The 24,139-nt window shown below is 44.5% G+C and overlaps 1 protein-coding gene across 1 annotated transcript in view; it reads left to right on the top strand.

The window, feature by feature from the left end:
- The first annotated feature begins 23,813 nt into the window (after positions 1 to 23,813).
- Positions 23,814 to 24,139, top strand: part of RARRES1 (retinoic acid receptor responder 1) — a 91,338-nt gene continuing 91,012 nt past the window's right edge. Inside the window, exon 1 of the mRNA XM_038744753.1 lies at positions 23,814 to 23,821. Coding sequence (XP_038600681.1) covers positions 23,814 to 23,821 — 8 coding nt within the window. The remainder of the gene's footprint in view (positions 23,822 to 24,139) is intronic.

The following is a 24,139-nucleotide window of genomic DNA, read 5'->3' on the forward strand; positions in this document are numbered from 1 at the left end:
GTACTCTCCCAAGTGCTTAGTACAGTGCTCTGCACACAGTAAGTGCTCAACAAATGCCATTTATTATTATATTACCCCATCTGTAAAATGGAGATTAAATCCTACTCCCTCTTATTTAGACTGTGAGCTGCATGAGAGACAGGGACTGTGTCCAACTTGATTAACTTGTATCTTGTATCTTAATTAACCTGTACTTCCCAAGCACTTAGTACAGTGCTCTGCACACAGTAAGCGCTCAATAAATATGATTGAATGAATGAATCAATATCTATCCCAGCATTTAGCACAGTTTCTTCCCAGAGCAAGCCCCACTTTTCCTCAACTCCCCCTCCGCTCTGCATTGCCCCAACTCACTCCCTATGCTACACCCCTCTCTGCCATCCCCCAACAGCACTTGGGTATATAAGTACAGAGTTATAATTCTATTTATTTATTTTCATGCCTGTTTACTTGTTTCGATGTGTATATTTCTATAATTCTATTTATATTACTGGTATTATTATTATTGCTGATGCCTGTTTACTTGTTCTGATGTCTGTCTTCCCCTTCCAGACTATAAGCCTGGTGTGGGCAGGGATGTCTCTGCTTATTACTGAACTGTACAGTGTTCTGCACATCGTAAGGGCTCAATAAATACAACTGAATGAATGAACATAGTAAGAATTTAACAAGTATCATTATTTTATCATTATTATTATTATCTGTAGGTTTATGAGGTGCATAGTTCTTCTCTATAGAAGACTCTATCTAGACTGCAAGCTCCTGGAGGACAAGGGGCATGTCTACCAACTCCGTTATATTGCATTCTCCCAAATGCTAGGTACAGTGCTGTGCACACAGTAAGTGCTCAATAAATACCATCGATCCCCTATATAGTTGTGCTTTTGAGCTGCCTCCTAAACTCCAACAAAAGAAATGACATCCTCTCTTTAATTTTTTACTTTTAAAATTTGCCTCCCAAGGCTGGATGATTCTCCAAGACAAAAAGGAGAATTTTCTCAGTGTACAATACAAAACGAACTATTTTTAGAATAGGCAGTTTATAACTTCTTAAAGATAGTTTAAATAGAATGCCTGTTGGAAATTTTACTTCCTCCAAATTCCTTCCTGGCTTCTTATCTACCGATCTAAACTGCGATGAAGTTCATTCGTGCAAAGTTCAGACATTCATTTCTGCCCCCAAATAATACCAAAAATACCCAAAAAATAACCTTTAGAAGTACACAAAAGATCAGACTAGGAAGTGTTCAGTCTGTAGATTAGACATCCTGAACCTCAAAATGAAAAGTCCCCAAAGCATTTGAGGACAGTTAAATCTGACTGCCATTCCACACAATGTACACTCGGTAAATTCAGCACAGAAAATACACAAATGTTTCCATCCCGTACATTAAAAAAAAAATCTATTCCACAATCCCCCATGAAGGTGCAGGAAAAGGAAAATGAGTGCAAACATATCTACCAACTCTGTTATAGAGTACTCTCCCAATTGCTTTGTATATTGATCTGCACATGGTAAGCACTCAGTAAATACGATTGATTGGATTAAAGAAGCAGCATGGCTCAGTGGAAAGAGCCTGGGCTTTGGAGTCAGAGGTCATGGGTTCAAATCCCGGCTCCACCAACTGTCAGCTGTGTGACTTTGGGCAAGTCACTTAACTTCTCTGGGCCTCATTTACCTCATCTGGAAAATGGGGATGAAGACTGTGAGCCCCACGTGGGACAACCTGCTCACCTTGTATCCCCCCAGTGCTTTGCACATAGTAAGCGCTTAACAAATGCCATTGTAATTATTATTATTATTGGAAACTGTATTATTTTCTATTTGTTCAGAATAAAGGGCTGTTGAAGGGTTTCAAACAAAGAGCTATTTCACGATCATGAGGGAAATAACAGACCCTTCTACCTGACTGATTTGGCACTGTGATAGGAAATCGTGATTATGTGGTAATTTCAGCAGCTGGCATTTTTTGAGTCCTGATCTTTCCAGGAATTCATGAGGCCATGGTGACATTGGGATAAGAAGGACTTCAGGCACGTTCACCACCACCGTGCTTCCTGTGGTGGGTATAATCCTCGCTTTTCCTGCTGAGCAGGGGCGGCCAAGGTGGAAGGAGGAAATGGGAATTGAGGAGAAGCAGGGTTGACCAGTACTCCCTACCACCATCCACATCTTCCACCTGTGTGATGGCAACAGGTTAGAGTCCATGAGAAAACTGTTCATTTATTCAATTGTATTTATTGAGCGCTTACTGTGTGCAGAGCACTGTACTATGTACTTGTACTAAGTACTTGCATGTTCCTCCCATGAGGGAAAAAAGAGGAGCCAGATGGTCTGTCCCCTCTTCAGAACTGCACTCATTCAGTCCTACTTATTCACTCGTATTTACTGAGCACTTACCATATGTAGAACACTGTATTGAGCGCTTGGTAGAGTACAATATAACGATAAACAGACACATTCCCTGCCCACAACGAGCCTACAATCTAGAGGGGGAAACCAGCCCAACAACTCCAGATCCTCATCTCAGTTGCTGGAGACATGGTATACTTGATCAAAATGCTATAAAGGTCACAGTGAGTGTCACCCATTTTGACCTAGGATCAAGGTTGAATTCCATATAAAAATCACTTGATACAGGGAATAGGAATACAAAACAAAATTGGATAGCATTCCCATTTCATTTGCTTCCTCTTACCCAATCGTTCATACTAAAAACTCAAAGGAAACACACTTCCCAATCTCTTAGTACAGTGCTCTGCACATGGTAAGCAACAGATAATAAGATAATAGATAATAAGATAACAGATAACAGATAATAAAATAATCTGTTGCTTCATAAGCAACAGATTAAGCCATAAATTGATTTAATGTCTGTCTTCCTCTCTAGACTATGAGTTCACTGTGGGCAGGGAATGTGTCCGTTTATTGTTATACTGTTCAATTGCACTCTCCCAAGCACTTAGTACAGTGCTCTGCACACAGTAAGTGTTCAAAAATATGATCAACTGACTGATTTTTGAACTTTAAACAAGTGCCTACTGGTATTTTTTAAATCCTGTGATTTAGAGCCTGACACGTACAGCCAGAGAGGTTCTAAGGAAATGAAGTCTAGCAGGATTTGTGAATTTGCTGGAGATCCATTACCTATAAAGAAATGTTTTTTAAAATCAGGTTGACCGCTTCATGTGAAAATAGTCGCCCCTCAGACTCAAAAGCACACATTGAAAATATGCTAGCTATCTATTAAGGAGTACAAAATTTTTCACCAGCTCATTAGCTGATAAGAGTTTTTAAACTGCACTTGTGTTAAAGTTTCTTTATTTTAAATTGGAACATCAAAGTCATTTCAGTAAGAAAACTAAGGCTTTTTCCCCCTGGTTTCAAAGTCAGCCTCTTTATTTAATAACCAGTATGCTGACACCTTTTCTACATAGTTTTCCTTCCATTGAACCTAGGTGAAAGAGATAAATCTTTAGTACGGCACAAAATTCACATCTTTTTCTGCACTACCTCTGGTTTTTCTGAAACCTGAGAAGCAATGTGGCCTGGTGGAACGAGCACAGACTCAGAAGGACCTGGGTTCCACTCCCAGCCCCTCCACATGTCTGCTGTGTGACCTTGGATGAGTCATTTAACTTCTGTGAGCTTCAGTTACCTCATCTGTAAAATGGGGATTAAGACGGTGAGCAGCACCTGGGGCATGGATGGTGGCCAACCTAATTAACTCGTCACCACCCCAGCGATCAGCACAGTGCCTGGCACAAAGTAAGCACTTAACAAACACCATTTTTTAAAAAAAGTCATTAGCACTAAATGTTAAGCAGCTGCCAGAGGTAGTGTCCATGGTTATCCTCAAGCCAGAAACTCCTGGAGTAAAAATTTCTTGTTCTAGATCTGCCTTATGTTAGTTGACTTTATCCTCCAGGGCCTGTGAGAAAGGCCTGAGATGCGTCCACAGTTGCCGGACCAGAGCGAGCCAAACTGACTCCATTTTAGAAAGGCCCACCGTCTCCTCTATTATCTGGGAATTGCTACATGCTCTTAGTTGTTTATGTATGGATAACGAAGGACTTGTAGTTAGAGGCCACAATTTGCAGATATGGCCCAAGGCTGCCTTTCCAGCCTGCCATTTCCACAAAATGTGTATATGTAGATTAGGGTCCGCAAGGAAAAAGCTCAATGTCACACACTAAGGGCAGGTAATCTTTTCCAAAATATGGCAGTGATGTGGTATGCTCGCCCAGTTGGTCAGTGGAATACAGACGCTCAGCTTCCACAACAACGACCCCCTCCCCATAAAAAACACATGCACGTGGGTAAGCGGCTGCTCCTTGCAACCCAGAGGGGAGGCTAGGACAGCCCAGACTGTTCTCCGCTTACCCAGAGATGCCTACTCCTACTACTACTAATAATAATGACAATTATTAAGCACTTACTATGTGCAAAGCACTGTTCTAAGCGCTGTGGGGGATACAAGGTGATCAGGCTGTCCCACGTCGGGCTCACACTCCTCATCCCCATTTTACAGATGAGGGAACAGAGGCTCAGAGAAGTTAAGTGACTTGCCCAAGGTCAAACAGCAGACATGTGGCAGAGCAGAGATTAGAACCCATGACCTCTGACTCCTAAGCCCATGCTCTTTCCACTGAGCCATGCTAAGGACCAGCTGAGTAAAAGGTGTTTGAGGACCTGTCCATCAGGGATAAAGGTTGTTGCATACACACGAATCGCTCCGTGGTGGAGCGAGACCCTGGGATCCTGAGGGATGTAACGCCTTTTGTTAAAGATCTGGGTATGTTTTGTGCATTAGATCCATAACTTTTCATACGTTTATGTATTTTAAAGCCATAACTTTTTCGTAGGTTTATGCAATTAAGCCGTAGTTTTTCTTAGGTTTAAGTATTAAAGCCATAGTTTTCAGGGGAAAACACGGTGAGTCTGTTGGTTTCATTCTTCCATGTCTAGATCTAAGTGTCCAATGATGAACCCTTTCCTTCGTGGTATGCCAAGGGCTACAGGGGTTTGTTTTTTTGTTGCTGTTTTTTTTTTTAATTGAGGAGGCACTATTGCCAAAGTCTTAGATCAAGACTTTGAGAAGCATTAATCAACAATTAAGCGAAGAGCCGGCCACACTTGGGAGACTCCTGGGGGACGGAGGAGGGGCCCTGTGGGCGAGCAGCCCGCTTCCTAGAGGGCAGGGGACAGCGGAAGACAGGGGAGGGAGTAAAAGGGGCAGTTAATAATAATAATTGTGATATTTGTTAAGGACCTTTCCATGTGCCAGGTGCTGTACTAAGCGCTGTGGTGGGAGGTACCAACTATTACATCAAGTCCTTCCTCTCCCCCTCCCCATTCCCCCCACCTTACCTCCTTCCCTTCCCCACAGCACCTGTATATATGTATATATGTTTGTACACATTTATTACTCTATTTATTTAGTTTACTTGTACATATCTATTCTACTTATTTTATTTTGTTAATATGTTTGGTTTTGTTCTCTGTCTCTCCCTTCTAGACTGTGAGCCCGCTGTTGGGTAGAGACCGTCTCTATATGTTGCCAACTTGTACTTCCCAAGCGCTCAGTCCAGTGCTCTGCACACAGTAAGCGCTCAATAAATGCGATTGATTGATTGATTGACTGATTGCAATGTTCTGAATTTCTCCTCTGGGAAGCAGAGAAGCATCTTCTCCAGCCAGTGTCACCTCCACATCTAGATTCACCCTGTTGGGTGTGGAGCAGATTGGTAACTGCTCCCCGATCATTAGTATTCAAATATCATTTAGGTGCCTTCTCTGCTGCCAACCAGGGTAGACCAGTTTTTGAAGTTGTAAAACCGTGACGGGTACATGAGACAAATCGACTTCACTTTTCATTCATTCAATCAATCAGTGGCATTGATTGAGTGCTTACTGTGGGCTGAGCACTGTACTAAGCACTTGGGAGAGTAAGGAGAAGCGGCGTGGCCTAGTGGAAAGAGCAAGGGCCTAGGTTCTAATCCCAGCTCTTCCACTTGCCTGCTGTGGGTCCTTGGGCCAGTCATTTCACTCCTCTGGGCCTCTCTTCTCTCATCCGTAAATTGGGGATGAAGACTGTCAACTTGTACTTCCCAAGCGCTTAGTACAGTGCTCTGCACACAGTAAGCACTCAATAAATACGATTGAATGAATGAATGAATGAATGAATGAGAGCCCTATGTGGCAGGGGAACCGTGTCCAACTCTTGTAATTATAATAGTAATAATGATAGTATTTGTTAAGTGCTTACTATGTGCCAGACACTGTTCTAAGCGTTAGGGTAGATACAAGGCAACCAGGTTGTCCCACATGGGGCTCACAGTCTTCATCCCTATTTTACAGATGACATAACTGAGGCACAGAGAAGTTAAGTGACTTGCCCAAGGTCACACAGCTGACAAGAGGTGGAACCCATCACCTCTGACTCCCAAGCTCGTTCTTTTTCCACTAAGCCACTCATATCTACTCCAGCGCTTAGAACAGCGCCTGGCACATAGTAAGCATCAGGCAAAAACTCCTCACCCTGGGCTTCAAGGCTGTCTATCCCCTCGCCCCCTCCTACCTCACCTCCCTTCTCTCCGTCTCCAGCCCAGCCCGCACCATCCGCTCCTCTGTCACCGCTAACCTCCTCACTGGGCCTCATTCTCGCCTGTCTCGCCGTCGACCCCCAGCCCACGTCCTCCCCTGGCCTGGAATGCCCTCCCTCCGCACACTCGCCAAGCTAGCTCTCTTCCTCCCTTCAAAGCCCTACTGAGAGCATACCTCATTCGGGAGGCCTTCCCAGACTAAGCCCCCCCATTCCTCTCCCCCTCCCCATCCCCCCCGCCCTACCTCCTTCCCCTCCCCACAGCACCTGTATATATGTTTGTACAGATTTATTACTCTATTTTACTTGTACATATTTACTATTCTATTTATTTTGTTAATGATGTGCATCTACATATCTATTCTATTTATTTTATTTTGTTAACATGTTTTGTTTTGTTCTCTGTCTCCCCTTCTAGACTGTGAGCCCACTGTTGGGTAGGGACCGCCTCTATATGCTGCCAACTTGTACTTCCCAAGCGCTTAGCACAGTGCTCTGCACACAGTAAGCGCTCAATACGATTGATTGATTGATCTAGCTTTATTTCTATTTATTCTGACGACTTGACACCTAACCACATGTTTTGTTGTCCGTCTCCCCCTTCTAGACTGTGAGCCCATTATTGGGTAGGGACCGTCTCTATATGTTGCCCACTTGTACTTCCCAAGCGCTTAGTGCAGTGCTCTGCGCACAGTAAGCGCTCAATAAATACGACTGATTGATTGATTGATCTAGCTTTATTTCTATTTATTCTGACGACTTGACACCTAACCACGTCTTGTTGTCCGTCTCCCCCTTCTAGACTGTGAGCCCGCTGTTGGGTAGGGACCGTTTCTATATGTTGCCCACTTGTACTTCCCAAGCGCTTAGTGCAGTGATCTGCCCACAGTAAGCGCTCAATAAATACGATTGATTGAATGAATGAATGAATGGATAAATGAATGAATGGAGAGCTTTGAAGCCGAGCAGCTGCTCAGGTAGTGGAGCCAGATGGCTCCGGGTAAGGATTATGGTGGTTGCACCCACTGCCCCAACAGGGCTGAGAGAGTGCAAGTGGCACCTTGCACAACATTAGCTCTACAATCAATTCCTCGCCCCACCGTCTCCAAGGCTTTAACAGAGGCTTGCCTGTCTTTTGTGACGAGAGACTCCACCCTTGGCTAGCAGTTCAGCTAAACAAGACCTCACCCTTCAAAGAGGTGTCACACTTCTGCAAGAGAGCTAGCAAAAGGGCAGGATGAGCTAGATCTTTGCTCTGGATTTCCCGCTGGGACAGGCCTGCCACCCATAGTGCTAACCGCCAGCGAATGCCAAAGATACCATCCTTGCTTTATAATAATTATTATTATTATTGTTATTTGTTAAGCACTTACTATGTGCCAGGCACCATACTAAGCGCTGGGGTGGATACAAACAAATCAGCTTGGGAGCAGTCCCTGTCCCACGCAGGCCTCACAGTCTCAATCCCCATTTTGCAAATGAGGTAACTAAGGCCCAGAGAAATGATGTGACTTGCCCAAGGTCACACAACAGACACGTGGTGGAGCTGGGATTAGAACCCATGACCTTCTGACTCCCAGGTTCATGCTCTATCCACTATGCCATGCTGCTTCTCTAGTAATAATAATTATGGTACTTGTTAATAATGATGGCATTTATTAAGCACTTACTATGTGCAAGGTGATCAGGTTGTCCCACGGGGGCCTCACAGTCAATCCCCATTTTACAGGTGGGGGAACTGAGGCCTAGAGAAGTGAAGTGACTCACCCAAAGTCACACAGCTGACAATTGGTAGAGCAGAGATTTGAACCCACGACCTCTGACTCCAAAGGCCATACTCTTTCCACTGAGCCACACTGCTTCTCATTTAACGCTACTTGTTAAATTCTTACTATTTACCAAGCACTGTTCTAAGCACTGGAATGGATACAAGTCAGTCAGGTTGGACACAGTCCCTGTCCCACATGGGACTCACACTCTTAATTCCCAGTTTACAGATGAGGTAACTGAGGCCCAAAGAAGTTAAGTGACTGGGTCCCACAACAGACATGTGGTGGAGCCAGGATTAGAACTCAGGTCCTACTGACTCCGAGGTCCATGCTCTATACACTAAGCCACGGTGCTTATGAATTCCTCAAAAATCTCAAGTGGCTGCCTATCAACCTATGCATCAAGCAAAAACTCCTCAGTCTCAGCTTCAAGGCTGTCCATCACCTCGCCCCCTCCTACCTCACCTCCCTTCTCTCCTTCTCCAGCCCAGCCTGCACCCTCCGCTCCTCTGCCGCTGCTAACCTCCCCACCGGGCCTCGTTCTCGCCTGTCCCGCCATCGACCCCCGGCCTACGTCCTCCCCCTGGCCTGGCATGCCCTCCCTCTGCCCATCCTCCAAGCTAGCTCTCTTCCTCCCTTCAAAGCCCTACTGAGAGCTCACCTCTTCCAGGAGGCCTTCCCAGACTGAGCCCCCTTTTTCCTCTCCCGCTCCCCATCCCCTCACCCTACTCCTTCCCCTCCCCACAGCACCAGTATATATGTTTGTACAGATTTATTACTCTATTTTACTTGTACATATTTACTATTCTATTTATTTTGTTAATGATATGCATTTCTAGACTGTGAGCCCATCTAGACTGCGAGCCCAGTGTTAGGTAGGGACCGTCTCTATATGTTGCCAACTTGTACTTCCCAAGCGCTTAATACAGTGCTCTGCACACAGTAAGCGCTCAATAAATACGATTGATTTAGCTTTAATTCTATTTGTTCTGATGACTTGATACCTGTCCACATGTTTTGTTTTGTTGTCTGTCTTCCCCTTCTAGACTGTGAGCCCGTTGTTGGATGGGGACCGTCTCTATATGTTGCCAACTTGTACTTCCCAAGTGCTTAGTACAGTGCTCTGCACACAGTAAGTGCTCAATAAATATGATTGAATGAATGAATGAATTCCTTCTTCCCACCCTTCTCTAATCTCTGGCACTTTCCCCCTTTCAGTTCTTCATCAGGTTCCCGCCCCACCCCTCAGCAGCCCTGTTACTGTTGAATGCTGATGGATCATACTGTGTTCAGCTTCTCCTTCCAACGTTACTCCCAAGTCACTATGGAGTATGGGAGGGATCAAACATTTACGAATCAGGTGGAGTCGGGGCGACTAATAATAATAGTAATAATAATGACGGTATTTGTTAAGTGCTAACTACGTGCCAAGCACTGTTCTAAGCACTGGGGTAGATAAAAAGTAATCAGGTTGTCCCACGTGGGGCTCACAGTCTTAATCCCCATTTTACAGACGAGGTAACTGAGGCACAGAGAAGTGAAGTGACTTCACAAGTCACACAGCTGATGGAAGCAGACCCCACAAAGCATACTCACCAAAGGAGGTGGCAGTCACATCCTTCGTTAATTCTTTACTGGGCCCTTTGTGGGCCCCTCAGCGTAAGTATAAAAGGAGCATTTATCAGGTGACACAGTATACATTTTCACTATGCATTCCCCTTAAAGCCCTCTATCTTCTTCTCACTTCTTTAATCACCTGGGCCACATATTTGAGGTGACTTAGCTTGTTAATGATTCACATTCTTCAGATGCTGTAGTGTCTAAGTAACAGCACAAATTACAGGTGCCCCTCAGGAGGACAGATCTCTGAACAGCAGCTTTACATAGAGCAGGTGGGGTCGATCTGAATGAATTGCAAATTGACTCTTTCCCCTACTCAGGATCATGTGAGCCCATTGTTGGCGAGGGATTGTCTCTATTTGTTGCCAAATCGTACTTTCCAAGCGCTTAGTACAGTGCTGTGCACACACTAAGCGCTTGATAAATACGATTGAATGAGTGAATGAATGTGGTGTGCACCTCTACCAGGGCAGTTTTGGAATCGGGTGAATTCAATATTAGTTCGCAGCACAAAAACTCAGGATAAACATAGCCCCGTTTAAGTTTACTGCAAATGTTATTACACAAGAACCAACTACTGCAGTAGGTATGAAGGGGACCATGGAGAATTCATTCATTCATTCAATCGTACTTATTGAGCGCTTACTGTGTGCAGAGTACTGGACTAAGCACTTGGGAAGTACAAGTTGGCAACATATAGAGACAGTCCCTACCCAGCAACGGGCTCACAGTCTAGAAGGGGGAGACAGACAACACAACCAAACATGTGGACAGGTGTCAAGTCATCAGAATAAATAAAAATAAAGCCAGATACACATTATTAACAAAACAAATAGAATAGTAAATATGTGCAAGTTAAATAAATAGAGTAATTAATCTGTACAGACATATATACAGGTGCTGTGGGGAGGGGAAGGAGGTAGGGTGGGGGGATGGGGAGGAGTTGAGAAAAAAGGGGGCTTAACTGTGGTTGTCCCTCAAGGCTCAGTTCGGGATGCCCTTCTATCATCCAACACCCCCTCCCTTGGAAAACTCCTTTGCTCCTATAGCTACAACTACCACCTCTATGCAGATGATTCCCATATCTACCTCCTCTGACTTGGCCTCTCTACTAGGCAGTCTCACATTTCCTTCTGCCATCGGGACATCTCTTCTTGGATGTCCAGCTGACACCCCAAACTTACCATGTCTAATGCAGAATTCCACATTTTCTCATCCAAATCCTGTCCTCCCCTTATCTTTCCCATTACTGTAGGCAGCATGACCATCATCCCTGTGTCACAAGCCCTTACATTTGGCATTATGCTCAAATAATCATATTGACGGAGGGCTTACTGTGGGCAGACCACTGTGCCAAGTTCTTGAGAAAGTACAATATAACAGAGTTGGTAGACACCTTCCCTGCCTACTCTTACTCTAGAAGGGGCAGGGGGTAAATAAAGGGAGCAAAGCAGGATGACACGGGAATGGGAGGAAAAAGAAATGAGGGCTGAGTCAGGGAAAGCCTCTTGGAGGAGCCTACATTCTTCCTCACCAAGTGAGTGCTCAAGAAATGCTATGAGTACCACTATTGAGAGTCTTACTTCCAGTTCTCTCAAAAATAAATCAGTCCTACATCTGAATTTGTATTTAAATTGAACTTTAATTTCCTTCAGAAGAGAAGATAATAGAGAGGAAGAGTACTTGGGAGAAGTCTATAAAAGAAGACACGTTCCTTGCCTGTGAGGCGCTTTCAATTAATCAATAGTATTTACTGAGAGTGTACTATGTGTAGGAGCATTGTACAAAGAACCTAGGTGGACACAGTAGAGTTGGACGGTGGGGAGATGGGGGGAGAAATGCATATTAAACTCACATCAGATTCCTTGAACATTTCCATCAACACCGCTTCAACGTCATACTTAAATCTAGTGAGAACTGTGTAATATGGAAAACAAAAAAGATGATGCTATTCCAAAAGCAAAGTGAATAGATCATATTGTGCTCAGAGTGCTTTAGTTCACAGGGAAAAAGGGAATCAAGTTCTTAATTATTTTTTTTCCTCAAGGATTTGGTGATTTTGGCACCACAAACCAAATTCTGAGTTCTTGCCTGTCCCGCTGTCGATCCCCGGCCCATGTCCTCCCCCGGGGCCTGGAATGCCCTCCCTCTGCACATCCACCAAGCTGGCTCTCTTCCTCCATTCAAAGCCCTACTGAGAGCTCACCTCCTCCAGAAGGCCTTCCCAGACTGAACCCCCTCCTTCCTCTCCCCCTCCTCCCCTTCCCTATCCCCCCCGCCCTACCTCCTTCCCCTCCCCACAGCACCTGTATATATGCTTGTACATATTTATTATTCTATTTATTTTACTTGTACATATTTACTATTCTATTTATTTTATTTTGTTAATATGTTTTGTTGTCTGTCTCCCCCTTCTAGACTGTGAGCCCGCTGTTGGGATGGGACCGTCTCTATATGTTGCCAACTTGTACTTCCCAAGAGCTTAGTACAGTGCTCTACACACAGTAAGCCCTCAATAAATATGATTGAATGAATGAATCTATCTCAAGAACAAAAACTAGAGTCACAGATGAATCAACATGAAGAAAGCTTTGGGTCTTCAACAAGAAGAGGCAGTCTAGCTTTATTATTATTGAAAAATCTTTTAAAGATGGAAAGAATTTGGTGAGGAAAATGCCTTTTCTAGCATTTGGTGCCTAGTTCCTCTCTGGGTTTTTTTTAGAGGGCAGGGCAAGCAGGAGCACGGTATTTCCCTGAAGAGCTAGTGACTTTTTGGAGATGGGCCTTTTTCTAGCTAATTTCGGGTGCATTCAGCACTACCAAAACTCTCCTTCAGGAAACGTTGCTGGGCCTGACTAGCCCTCCAGCTGTTTCAATAATAATAATAATGTTGGTATTTGTTAAGTACTTACTATGTGCCAAGCACTGTTCTAAGCACTGGAGTAGATACAAGCTATTCAGGTTGTCCCACATAGGGCTCACTGTCTTCATCCACATTTTACAGATGAGGTAACTGAGGCACAGAGAAGTTAAGTGATTTGCCCAAGTTCACACAGCTGACAAGCGGTAGAGCAGGGATTAGAACCCATGACCTCTGATTCCCAAGCCCGGGCTTTTTCCACTAAGCCACGCTCCTTAGTCAAAAAGCAACAAAATTAACAAAGTTTTTTTAACACCGATTCTTTTTTCCTATCCCCCACATGGTCTCAAAAAAAATAGGGAGGAAAAACTCTTTTCTGAGCTTTATTTAAACCAGTTTTTCTCAGAGACAAAAAATTCCAGCATGATTTATCGTAATGTTTGTTGCTAAGGGTTCATGACAGCGGTGTAGACTGCCTAAACTATATCTAATTGGATTATAGCCATTCCTGGTGTCCCTATGTGATCTTCCTTCACTCTGCTGAAAGGTTTAGTTTATGGCAAGGTCATAAGATGCTGCTCCTGCCATGAGCCATGTTCTATAACTGGTCCTTGCCTCCAGGATCTGAAACTTTATTAAAACTTTATTGGAGATGGAGCAAATGTTTCTGAAAAATCAAAACTAGTATCCCAGAGGGGTTTGAAGCTGACAACAGGATCCAAAACTTTGTTAAACTCACCCTCTAGACTGTAAGCTCATTATGGGTATGGAATATGTCTATTTTATTGTTCAGTCAGTCAATCGTATTTATAACATATTCTCTGCACACAGTGAGCTTAGAGTCTGGAGGCAGAGAGAGAAATTAATCAATCAATCAATCGTATTTATTGAGCGCTTACTGTGTGCAGAGCACTGTACTAAGCGCTTTATAAGCAAATAAGTACATAAGTGCTGGGGGGTTGGGGGGATGAATAAAGGGAGCAAGACAGGGCAATGCAGAAGGAAGTTGGAAAAGAGGAAAGGAGAGTTTAGTCAGGAAAGGCCTCTTGGAGGAGATGTGCCTTTAATAAAGCTTTGAAGGCGGGGAGAGGAATTGTCTTTCAGATATGAAGAGGGAGGGTGTTCCAGGAAAGAGGCAGAACATGGGCGAGAGGTCAGCGGCAAGATAGAAGAGATCAAGGTACAATGAGTAGGTTGGCAAAGTGTGTGGGCTGGGTTGTGGTAGAAGGGGGCAAGATGATTGAGTGCTGATATTGTTATGTTATACTCTCCCAAGTGTTTAGAACAGTGCTCTGCACACAGAAAGTGCTCAATAAATAAGACTGATTGACTATTAAAAGTTTATTAGCGACAGAGATAAATTGTGCCCTTCCCTATCCCCAACTCCCTTGTCCCTGCTACAGGAAGTGTTTGGAGCCAATGCCGCTGAGTTGCAGCAGGAGTTTCATTAAGCTAGCTCTCTTCCTCCCTTCAAGGCCCTATTGAGAGCTCACCTCCTCCAGGAGGCCTTCCCAGACTGAGCCCCTTCCTTCCTCTCCCCCTCGTCCCCCTCTCCATCCCCCCATCTTGCCTCCTTCCCTTCCCCACAGCACCTGTATATATGTTTGTACATATTTATTACTCTATTTATTTATTTATTTATTTTACTTGTACATATCTGATCTATCTATTTTATTTTGTTGGTATGTTTGATTTTGTTCTCCGTCTCCCCCTTTTAGACTGCGAGCCCACTGTCGGGTAGGGACCGTCTCTACATGTTGCCAACTTGTACTTCCCAAGTGCTTAGTACAGTGCTCTGCACACAGTAAGCGCTCAATAAATACGATTGATTGATTGATTGATTGACTGATTAAAACCATTTCTAGACCTCCAGACAGGGACTTCTGAGCTCTGATCTCCCACCTGAGTGTGAGGGAAAGCTCACCTGATGCCTGGAAGCTGCTTCTCATGGTGATGGGCCGAAGCAGGGTTGGGGGGGGATCTCACCCCTACCTCTGGGCCATGCAATGGGGACACTCAGTGCTCCCCCAATTTCCAGCTCACACCCATCATTGGGCCTCAGCAGGGAGGGGTAGGGGCAGGTAGCTGCTCTTGGCCTGATTCAGTGCTCAGTGGAGTAAGTCAGTCAGTCAGTCCATCGTATTTGTTGAGCGCTTACTGTGTGTACAGAACTGTACTAAGCGCTTGGGAGAGGACAATACAACAATAAACGGATACGTCACCTGCCCAAAACAATCTTACAGTCAGGATTATAGTCAAGATACAGTCAAGTCCAGGATGAGAACCATTTTGAATGCTACCTGTGGTCTCTGGAGGGCCAGAGTGCCCTCAGGGTGGACTGGGAGATCTGTTTCAAGCAGCAGATCTCCAAGGTGGGGAGAAGTGACTGGGTGGGGATCCAATCTCTACTTTGGAGGCCTCCGACTCCCTGCAGACCCCAAAAAGGGGAATGGGCCTGTTCATTCATTCAATCGTATTTATTGAGCACTTACTGTGTGCAGAGCACTGTACTAAGCGCTTGGGAAGTACAAGTAGAGACAGTCCCTACCCAACAATGGGCTCACAGTCTAGAATGGGGAGACAGGCAACAAAACATGTAGACGGGTGTCAAAATCGTCAGAACATATAGAATTAAGCTATATGCACACCATTAACAAAATAAATAGAATAGAAAATATGTACAAGTAAAGTAAATAGAGTGATAAATCTGTACAAACATATATACAGGTGTTGTGGGGAGGGGAAGGAGGTAGGGTGGGGGGTATGGGGAGGAGAAGAGGAAAAAGGGGGCTCAGTTTGGGAAGGCATCCTGGAGGAGGTGATCTCTCAGTAGGGCTTTGAAGGGAGGAAGAGAGCTAGCTTGGCGGATGTGCAGAGGGAGGGCATTCCAGGCCAGGGGGAGGATGTGGGCTGGGGGTCAATGGCAGGACAGGCGAAGATGAGGCACAGTGAGGAAGTTAGCGGCAGAGGAGTGGAGGGTGCGGGCTGGGCTGGAGAAGGAGAGAAGGGAGGTGAGGTAGGAGGGGGCGAGGTGATGGAGAACCTCAAAGCTGAGAGTGAGGAGTTTTTGATTGATTCATACGTTGACAGGCAGCCACTGGAGATTTTGGAGGAGGGGAGGGACATGCCCAGCGCATTTCTGCACAAAGATGATCCGGGCAGCAGAGTGAAGTATAGACTGAAGTGTTGAGAGACAAGGAGGATGGAGTAAGCACTCAATAAATACGATTGATTGATTGATGGGAGATTAGAGAGAAGGCCGATGTAGTAATCCAGTCAGGATAAGATGAGAGATTGAACCAGCAAGGTAGCGGTTTGGATGGAGAGGAAAGGGCGGATCTTGGCGTGTTTTGGAGGTGAGACCGGCAGGTTTTGGTGACGGATTGGATGTGTGGGGTGAACGAGAGAGCGGAGTCGAGGATGACACCAAGGTTGCAAGCTTGTGAGACAGGGAGGGTGGTAGTGCCGTCTACAGTGGCGGGAAAGTCAGGGAGAGGGCAGGGTTTGGGAGGGAAGATATGGAGTTCAGTCTAGGACATACTGAGTTTTAGATGGCGGGCAGACATCCAGATGGAGATGTCCTGAAGGCAGGAGGAGATACGAGTCTGGAGGGAGGGAGAGAGAGCAGGGGCAGAGATGTAGATTTGGGTGTTAGTATGTTTGGTTTTGTTCTCTGTCTCCCCCTTTTAGACTGTGAGCCCACTGTTGGGTACAGACTGTCTCTATGTGTTGCCAATTTGTACTTCCCAAGCGCTTAGTACAGTGCTCTGCACATAGTAAGTGCTCAATAAATACGATTGATGATGATGATATAGAGATGATAGCTGAAGCAGTGGGAGCGAATGAGTTCACCAAGGGAGTGAGTGTAGATAGAAAATAGAAGAGGACCAAGAACTGACCCTTGAGGAACCCTTGAGATGTGAAGTCTACAGACCTAAACAATCAGTCACAAGTAAGTTTAAGGTAAAACTCTGCCCTACTAATACTTAACCACCCCCCAAAATCTGTTAGCCCAAGAGGTGCTTGTACTCCCAGGACTGGAGGTTCAACCCAAACTAAACAAAATTCAGTTTGGCGTACAATGCTGGCAATCCATGCACCCTGTCCACTTCTGTGACAACTCAATCTCACCACTCTGCTTTTCAGAAACGAATAGAACAGACACACTGATCATCTTCCTGCCTGACTCTGGACACTAAACTCCCAGAAGTCACCGCTGCCAGGCTATTCATTCATTTATTCAGTCGTATTTATTGTGCTCTTACGGTGTGCAGAGCACTGTAGTAAGCACTTGGAAAGTACAGTTCGGCAACAATTTGGCCAAGACAGGTCTCTTTCCCAGGGCCTGAGGGTGTGCAGGTTGACCCTAGAGACAGGACTGTGCGTGCAGCTATAAAATTAAGGGCCCTGGGTCTTCTCAGTCCCACAGAAAAGTCAGACAGAACCAGTTCACTGAACAGAGCCCCAGGCCCTGTTTCCAGTGGCAGCCTTGTCTTAACTATACTTCCCCAAAAGCTTAACCCCTTCACACCCACTCCACACACACACACACACACACACACAAATCCTTCCTTTTGTGGTGGCAACGTGATCCGCAGTTCAATCTCTCACTGGTGGGGCAAGTCTGGGGATTGACTTGACTGTGCCCACACTCCAAGGGGATGGTCCTCAAGGCCAGTTCTGAAAGGAATCCCTCCCCACCCCAGATTGTTTGCAGGCCCCAAGAAGTCTCCCCAAACTTTGGGACCCCAAGGCACCCCATTCCTCAGGGAGTTTTCTGTGCTGCACAGCTGACAGTCATGAAACAAGATATGACCCAAGTCCTCTCTGCCACCATAGGGAGCTTGAATGTATACATGCAAGGAGAGATGGGAGTTCATTGTGTTTATCCACTGTTAGAAAGGAAAATTAAATGGATGACGATAGCTGGTGGAAAAAAGGAAAGGGCATTCGTGGTTTATTTGAAAATAGATAATGGATCTTTAAGACATTGTTCTTTCTAAATATCATTAGGGGCCAAAATCACTCTCCTTACCAAAACTAGAAAATTCAACATACGTGATACTGCCCAGATTCATTGGGTTCGGTTACAAAAACGTGCTCATCAATGTGCACAGTGAAAGACTTGTAAAATATTTCAATGAAAGCAATGGAAATCTAAAGCATTTATTCTTAAAAAAAAAAGTGTACGTAGAGCTACATGATGAAGAAAATTTTAGTTTTTTAATCAGACCTCTTAAAGCCACTTAAAAGTTTCACTTAAAGCTAAAAATGGTAAGCGCTATGTTAAATTCAAGGTAGAAGTATCTTTGATAACTCAATGTGCATAGGTACAAAGCATGAAAGAGCTGAACAGTTGGAAAAATAGGTTTTTGTCACACCTTCCTACAAATATTTTGTAGGCTTCTTCCCCTCTGCTTTCAAACATGACCACGTCTCGCCCATCCTAAAAACCCTTCCTTGACCCCACAGCCCCCTCCAGTTATCACCCCATCTCCCTCTTACCCTTCCTTTCCAAACTCCTGGGGTGAGTCATCTACAATCGCTGCCTCTAATTCCTCTCTTTCAACTCTCTCCTGGACCCCCTCCAATCTGGCTTCCGTCCCCTCCACTCCACTGAAACTGCCCTCTCAAAGGTCACCAATCAATCAATCAATCAATCGTATTTATTGAGCGCTTACTGTGTGCAGAGCACTGTACTAAGCGCTTGGGAAGTACAAATTGACAACATATAGAGACAGTCCCTACCCAACAGTGGGCTCACAGTCTAGAAGGGGGAGACAGACAACAGAACAAAACATATAATCCACATATTATTTACTTATATTAAACTCTGTCTCCCCTTCTATCCTTCCTCCCTTCAAAGCCCTACTGAGAGCTCACCTCCTCCAGGAGCCTTCCCAGACTGAGCTCCCTTTTCCTCTGCTCCTCCTGCCCTCCCCATCACCCCGCTACCTTCCCCACTGAACTTGTGTATATATGTACATATTTATTATTCTATTTATTAATGATGTGCATGTAGCTATAATTCTATTTATTTATACTGATGCTATTGATGCCTGTTTACTTGTTTTAATGTCTGTCTCCCCCCTTCTAGACTGTGAGGCCCTTGTTGGGTAAGGATTGTCTCTTGTTGAATTGTACTTTCCAAGGACTTAGTATAGTGCTCTGCACACAGTAAGCACTCAGGTAAGATTGAATGAGTGAAATATTTTTGTTAACACGATTATAAGGTTTTCTACTGAAAAATGAAAAACAGATCTAGGCTATTCCCCGGCTACATTAGAAAAGGCACCTAAAATAAATTAAAAAAAAAAACCTTGTATAATGCCAGTTTGCCAGGAGGAATCAGAAACAAAAACACATCGGATTGTTATCTACTGATGATTCAAAATCTCTAGTGCAAAAGATGTGTCCATCTGCTGCGGTCCATTTGGTAAAAGAAACAAAGGATTAGGGGAACGGTGGAAATCCAATTCTGCAAACATTGGTTTGGTGATTGAAAAAAAAATATTGGATAATAGGACAAAATTTGGGTCATACATGCCTAGCCCGGGTCATATTATATTCTGTTATCCAAACTTTCAATCATCTGAATTATTATCAGACCTAATCAGTTCAGAGAAAGTGTCTACCAACTCTGTTATATTGTACTCTCCCAAGCACTTAGTACAGTGCTCTCTATTCAGTAAGCACTCAATAAACGTGATTGATTGATTGATGGGCTGATTTTTCACCCTCTCACTCCTTATGGGACCCTAAATCTTTCTTTTGCTACTGGTATTATTTGTCAGCATTTCTCCACGTCAGGGAAGTCAGAAAAAGGGCTTACTTGGGCAACCTACTGTCTTAAAATGATATTTAGTCTCCTGCAACTTCCCGACATCTCCTTTCTTTCTCTCGTTGCACACTCTCCCCAGCGTTCTGACTTTATTCGCTTCCTGGCCAAGATACGCATAACTGCCCTCCTCCTCCGTGTCTTTTATTTCGGTGGATTGATGTCACATCCATTGTTCTTACCATCTGTTGTAGTTTCTACATTTTCCAGTTGGGTCCTAACCCTCCAAAGTAAATAGGGTAAAGTTATCAGCTAAGGGAAAGGGAAATTGTTTATTTTCTACTTTTATACCATTTTCCTATCGTTTCTCCTGAACAACAGTCATTTTGAAGGGAGCAAAAAAATTCACCTTAATCCTTTATTTTATTTTAGTGGTAGGAAATAACTCCCCTCTCAGGGTCACACTTGGAGAGTTTCCAGTACTCTACCAGTCTCAACTACGGGAGAGAGAGTCAAGCAGAGCCCTGCCTTGTTCCATTCCTAGCTTGGCCAGTGGCTAGTGAGTGGAAGGCTACAAACTCACCTGTGCTGGGCAGCAGCGTTATTGGGAGAGAGTCGAGGACGGAGACTCTAGTTTTTTGTGTGGAATTAGGCAGTGGTAAACCACTTCCGTATTTTGACCAAGAAAACTCTCTGGATCCACTACCAGAACGACTGCAGATGGAGGTGGGGCGTTCTGGGAGAGACATATCCACGGCGTCGCTATGGGTCAGAGACGACTCGACAGCATAAAACAAGAAAATAACTAAACCATTAATCTCCACTGTGTAGTTGCTATTTAATTTCAGTATGTTGCTATGCATTGGTTAGACTTGCTTCAGAGAAAACAATCCACAGAACTCTAAATTCAACCAAATGGAACATTACCTGTATATATGTTTGTACATATTTATTACTCTATTTATTTTACTTGTACATATCTATTCTATTTATTTTATTTTGTTAGTATGTTTGGTTTTGTTCTCTGCCTCCCCCTTTTAGACTGTGAGCCCACTGTTGGGTAGGGACTGTCTCTATATGTTGCCAATTTGTACTTCCCAAGCGCTTAGTACAGTGCTCTGCACATAGTAAGCGCTCAATAAATACGATTGATGATGATGATGATGATCTACAGTATCTACAACAATGAACTCAGAATGCGGTATTTTCTGTTAGCCGCCAATGACACGTTACTGAGTTGGCTCAAATGGGCCACTGATCCTTCCTCTGAGCTCAGACGAGCTATGTGTGTGTACAGGGCTTTGCACACAGTAAGCGCTCAATAAATATGATTAAATTGAACTGAATTTCTGGTAGACAAAAGCAGAGTAGGCCCCAGACTGACCTGTACTTACGTAATAATAATAATAATAGTGGTATTTGTTAAGCGCTTACTATGTGCCAAGCACTGTTCTAAGCACTGGGATAGATACAAGGTTGTGTCACAAGTTGTCCCACGTGGGACTCACAGTCTTAATCCCCATTTTACAGATGGGGGCAACTGAGGCAGAGAGAAGTTATGTGACTTGCCCAAAGTCACACAGCTGACAAGCGGTGGAGTCGGGATTAGAACCCACGACCTCTGACTTCCAATGCTGGGCTCTTTCCACTAAGCCACGCTGCTTCTCCTGGGATGCTTAGTCTATCCTGGGAGCTCTTCCCAGCAATTGGGGCACTTGGGGAGTGAAGGGAAGAGGGTTGAGGACTCTTTTCCAAGATTTTCCCCAGGTGATGGGTCATTACATGTGGAAAATCCTGAGAATTCACTTCGAATTTAGAAACAAAGCCCAGGACACCGGAGACTCCTCTGCCTGTCGCCCTCCTGAGATTTCACGATTGCCTGGGCTTCAGTTGTTCGGGGCTCTCTCCGGAGTTGAGGCCCATCACCCTAAAATAATAATAATGGGATTTGTTAAGTGCTTCCTATGTCCCAGGCACCGTGCTAAGCGCTGGGGATGATACAAGCAAATAGAGGTGGACACAGTCCTATGTGAGGCTCCCAGTCTCGATCCCATTTTACAGATGAGGGAACTGAGGCATAGAGAAATGACTTACCCAAGGTCACCCGGCTGACAACGGGCGGAGCCGGGATTAGAACCCATCGGGCTCTTTCCACTACCCGATGTTGCTTCTGAAATGGCAACGGCACCTTCCTGAAGTTCCCCATTCCCTCACTCCCCTCTCTCCCTCATTGACCTTGTATCTGTGAGCCCACTGTCAGGTAGGGACTGTCTCTATATGTTGCCAACTTGTACTTCCCAAGCGCTTAGTACAGTGCTCTGCACACAGTAAGCGCTCAATAAATACGATTGATGATGATGATGATCTGTGGTAGCGGCAACTCACACAAATAATCTCTAAAAACAGCCCCAACTTGCCCCGTTGTTTACCCGATTCTGAGGTGAATTGAAACAGAGGATTAACTCTGTGGGGTTTAATACATACTGTCCCAAATAGAAAACCAGAGATAATGATTATAATAATAATAATGGTATTTGTTAAGCGAGAGAAGCAGCGTGGCTCAGTGGAAAGAGCCCGGGCTTTGGAGTCGGAGGTCACGGGTTCAAACCCCGGCTCCGCCAACTGTCACCTGTGTGACTCTGGGCAAGTCACTTCACTTCTCTGCAGCGTGGCTCAGTGGAAAAGAGCCCGGGCTTTGGAGTCAGAGGTCATGGGTTCAAATCCCAGCTCTGCCAATTGTCAGCTGTGTGACTTTGGGCAAGTCACTTAACTTCTCTGGGCCTCAGTTACCTCATCTGTAAAATGGGGATGAAGACTGTGAGCCCCCCGTGGGACAACCTGATCACCTTGTAACCTCCCCAGCGCTTTGAACAGTGCGTTGCAATAGTAAGCGCTTAATAAATGCCATTATTATTATTATTATTATTCTCTGGGCCTCAGTTCCCTCATCTGTAAAATGGGGATGAAGACTGTGAGCCCCCCATGGGACAACCTGATCACCTTGTAACCTCCCCAGTGCTTAGAACAGTGCTTTGCAATAGTAAGCACTTCATAAATGCCATTATTATTATTATTATTATTATTCTCTGGGCCTCAGTTCCCTCAACTGTAAAATGGGGATTAAGACTGTGAGCTCCCCGTGAGACAACCTGATCACCTTGTAACCTCCCCAGTGCTTAGAACAGTGCTTGGCATATAGTAAGCACTTAATAAATGCCATTATAAAAAAAAAAGCTCTTAGTATGTGCCAAGCACAGTTCTAAGCACTAGAGTGGATACAATAATAAAATGATGGTATTTGTTAAGTGCTTACTCTGTGCAAAGCACTGTTCTAAGCACTGGACTGTTCTAAGGTTGTCCCACATGGGGCTCACAGTCTTCATCCCCATTTTACAGATGAGGTAACTGAGGCACAGAGAAGTTAAGTGGCTTGCCCAAGGTCACACAGCAGAAAAGAGGCAGAGCCGGGATTAGAACCCACATCCTTTGGCTCCCAAGCCCATGCTCTTTCTACTAAGCCATGCTGATAATAATGGCAGTACACATATAGAGAGGGAGGGAGGAAGAAAAGAGGCAGAGAATGAGGGGAAGCAGCATGGCATAATGGATAGACCACAGGCCTGGGAGGAAGAAGGTCATGGGTTCAAGTTCAATCCTATTTATTGAGTGCTTATTAATAATAATAATAATAATAATGGTATTTGTTAAGCGCTTACTAGGTGCAAAGCACTGTTCTAAGCGCTTATTGTGTGCAGAGCACTGTACTAAGTGCTTCTGGCTCCACCCCTTGTCTGCTGTGTGGCCTTGGGCAAGTCGTTTCACTTCTCAGTTCCCTCATCTCTAAAATGGGGATTGAGACAGGGACTGAGTCCAACCCGATTTGTTTGTATCCACCTCAGTGCATAGTAGAGTGTCTGGCACATAGTAAGCACTTAACAAATACCAAAATTCTTATTATTATTAATGAGAAATAGAAAGAGTCAGACAGAGAGAGAGGAGAGAGATACACAAAGGCAGACGTGACGGGGGTGAGGGGTGAATTCTACATAGCAATTTTAAATTGTAAGTGTATTTCACTTGACATTTTCCTATGGGATTCGAGCCACACTTGTTGCTAACTGCTCAACCAAGATCTTATCCAATAATTTCTAGATGCCACGTTATTTCCTATGTAGCAGATAATGGACAGGTATAGTGCACTTCTGATTTAGAATAGCATTACCGATTTTATTGCATAGTGCTGTGATTTTAGATTTTCTGGCATCACTGAAGTGTAAAACTGGGCTGTCATTTTTCCTCTCCTCATCAATGCAATGGCAATAATAGAGCACTGGCATTTTGTCAAGATCATTTTAGTGATAATGATTTAACGGTGGTGGTTTCTGCACCTGAAAGCTTTTCTCAATGAATACAGATCTTAGCATCTATATATAGCAATAATGTAGCTTCAGGGCTGTGGTTTATAACTCATGAATAAAAGTTACGTAACAGAGTGCCCCACGGAAAC

Source organism: Tachyglossus aculeatus, chromosome 1 (assembly GCF_015852505.1).
Source record: "Tachyglossus aculeatus isolate mTacAcu1 chromosome 1, mTacAcu1.pri, whole genome shotgun sequence".
Lineage (NCBI taxonomy): Eukaryota > Metazoa > Chordata > Mammalia > Monotremata > Tachyglossidae > Tachyglossus > Tachyglossus aculeatus.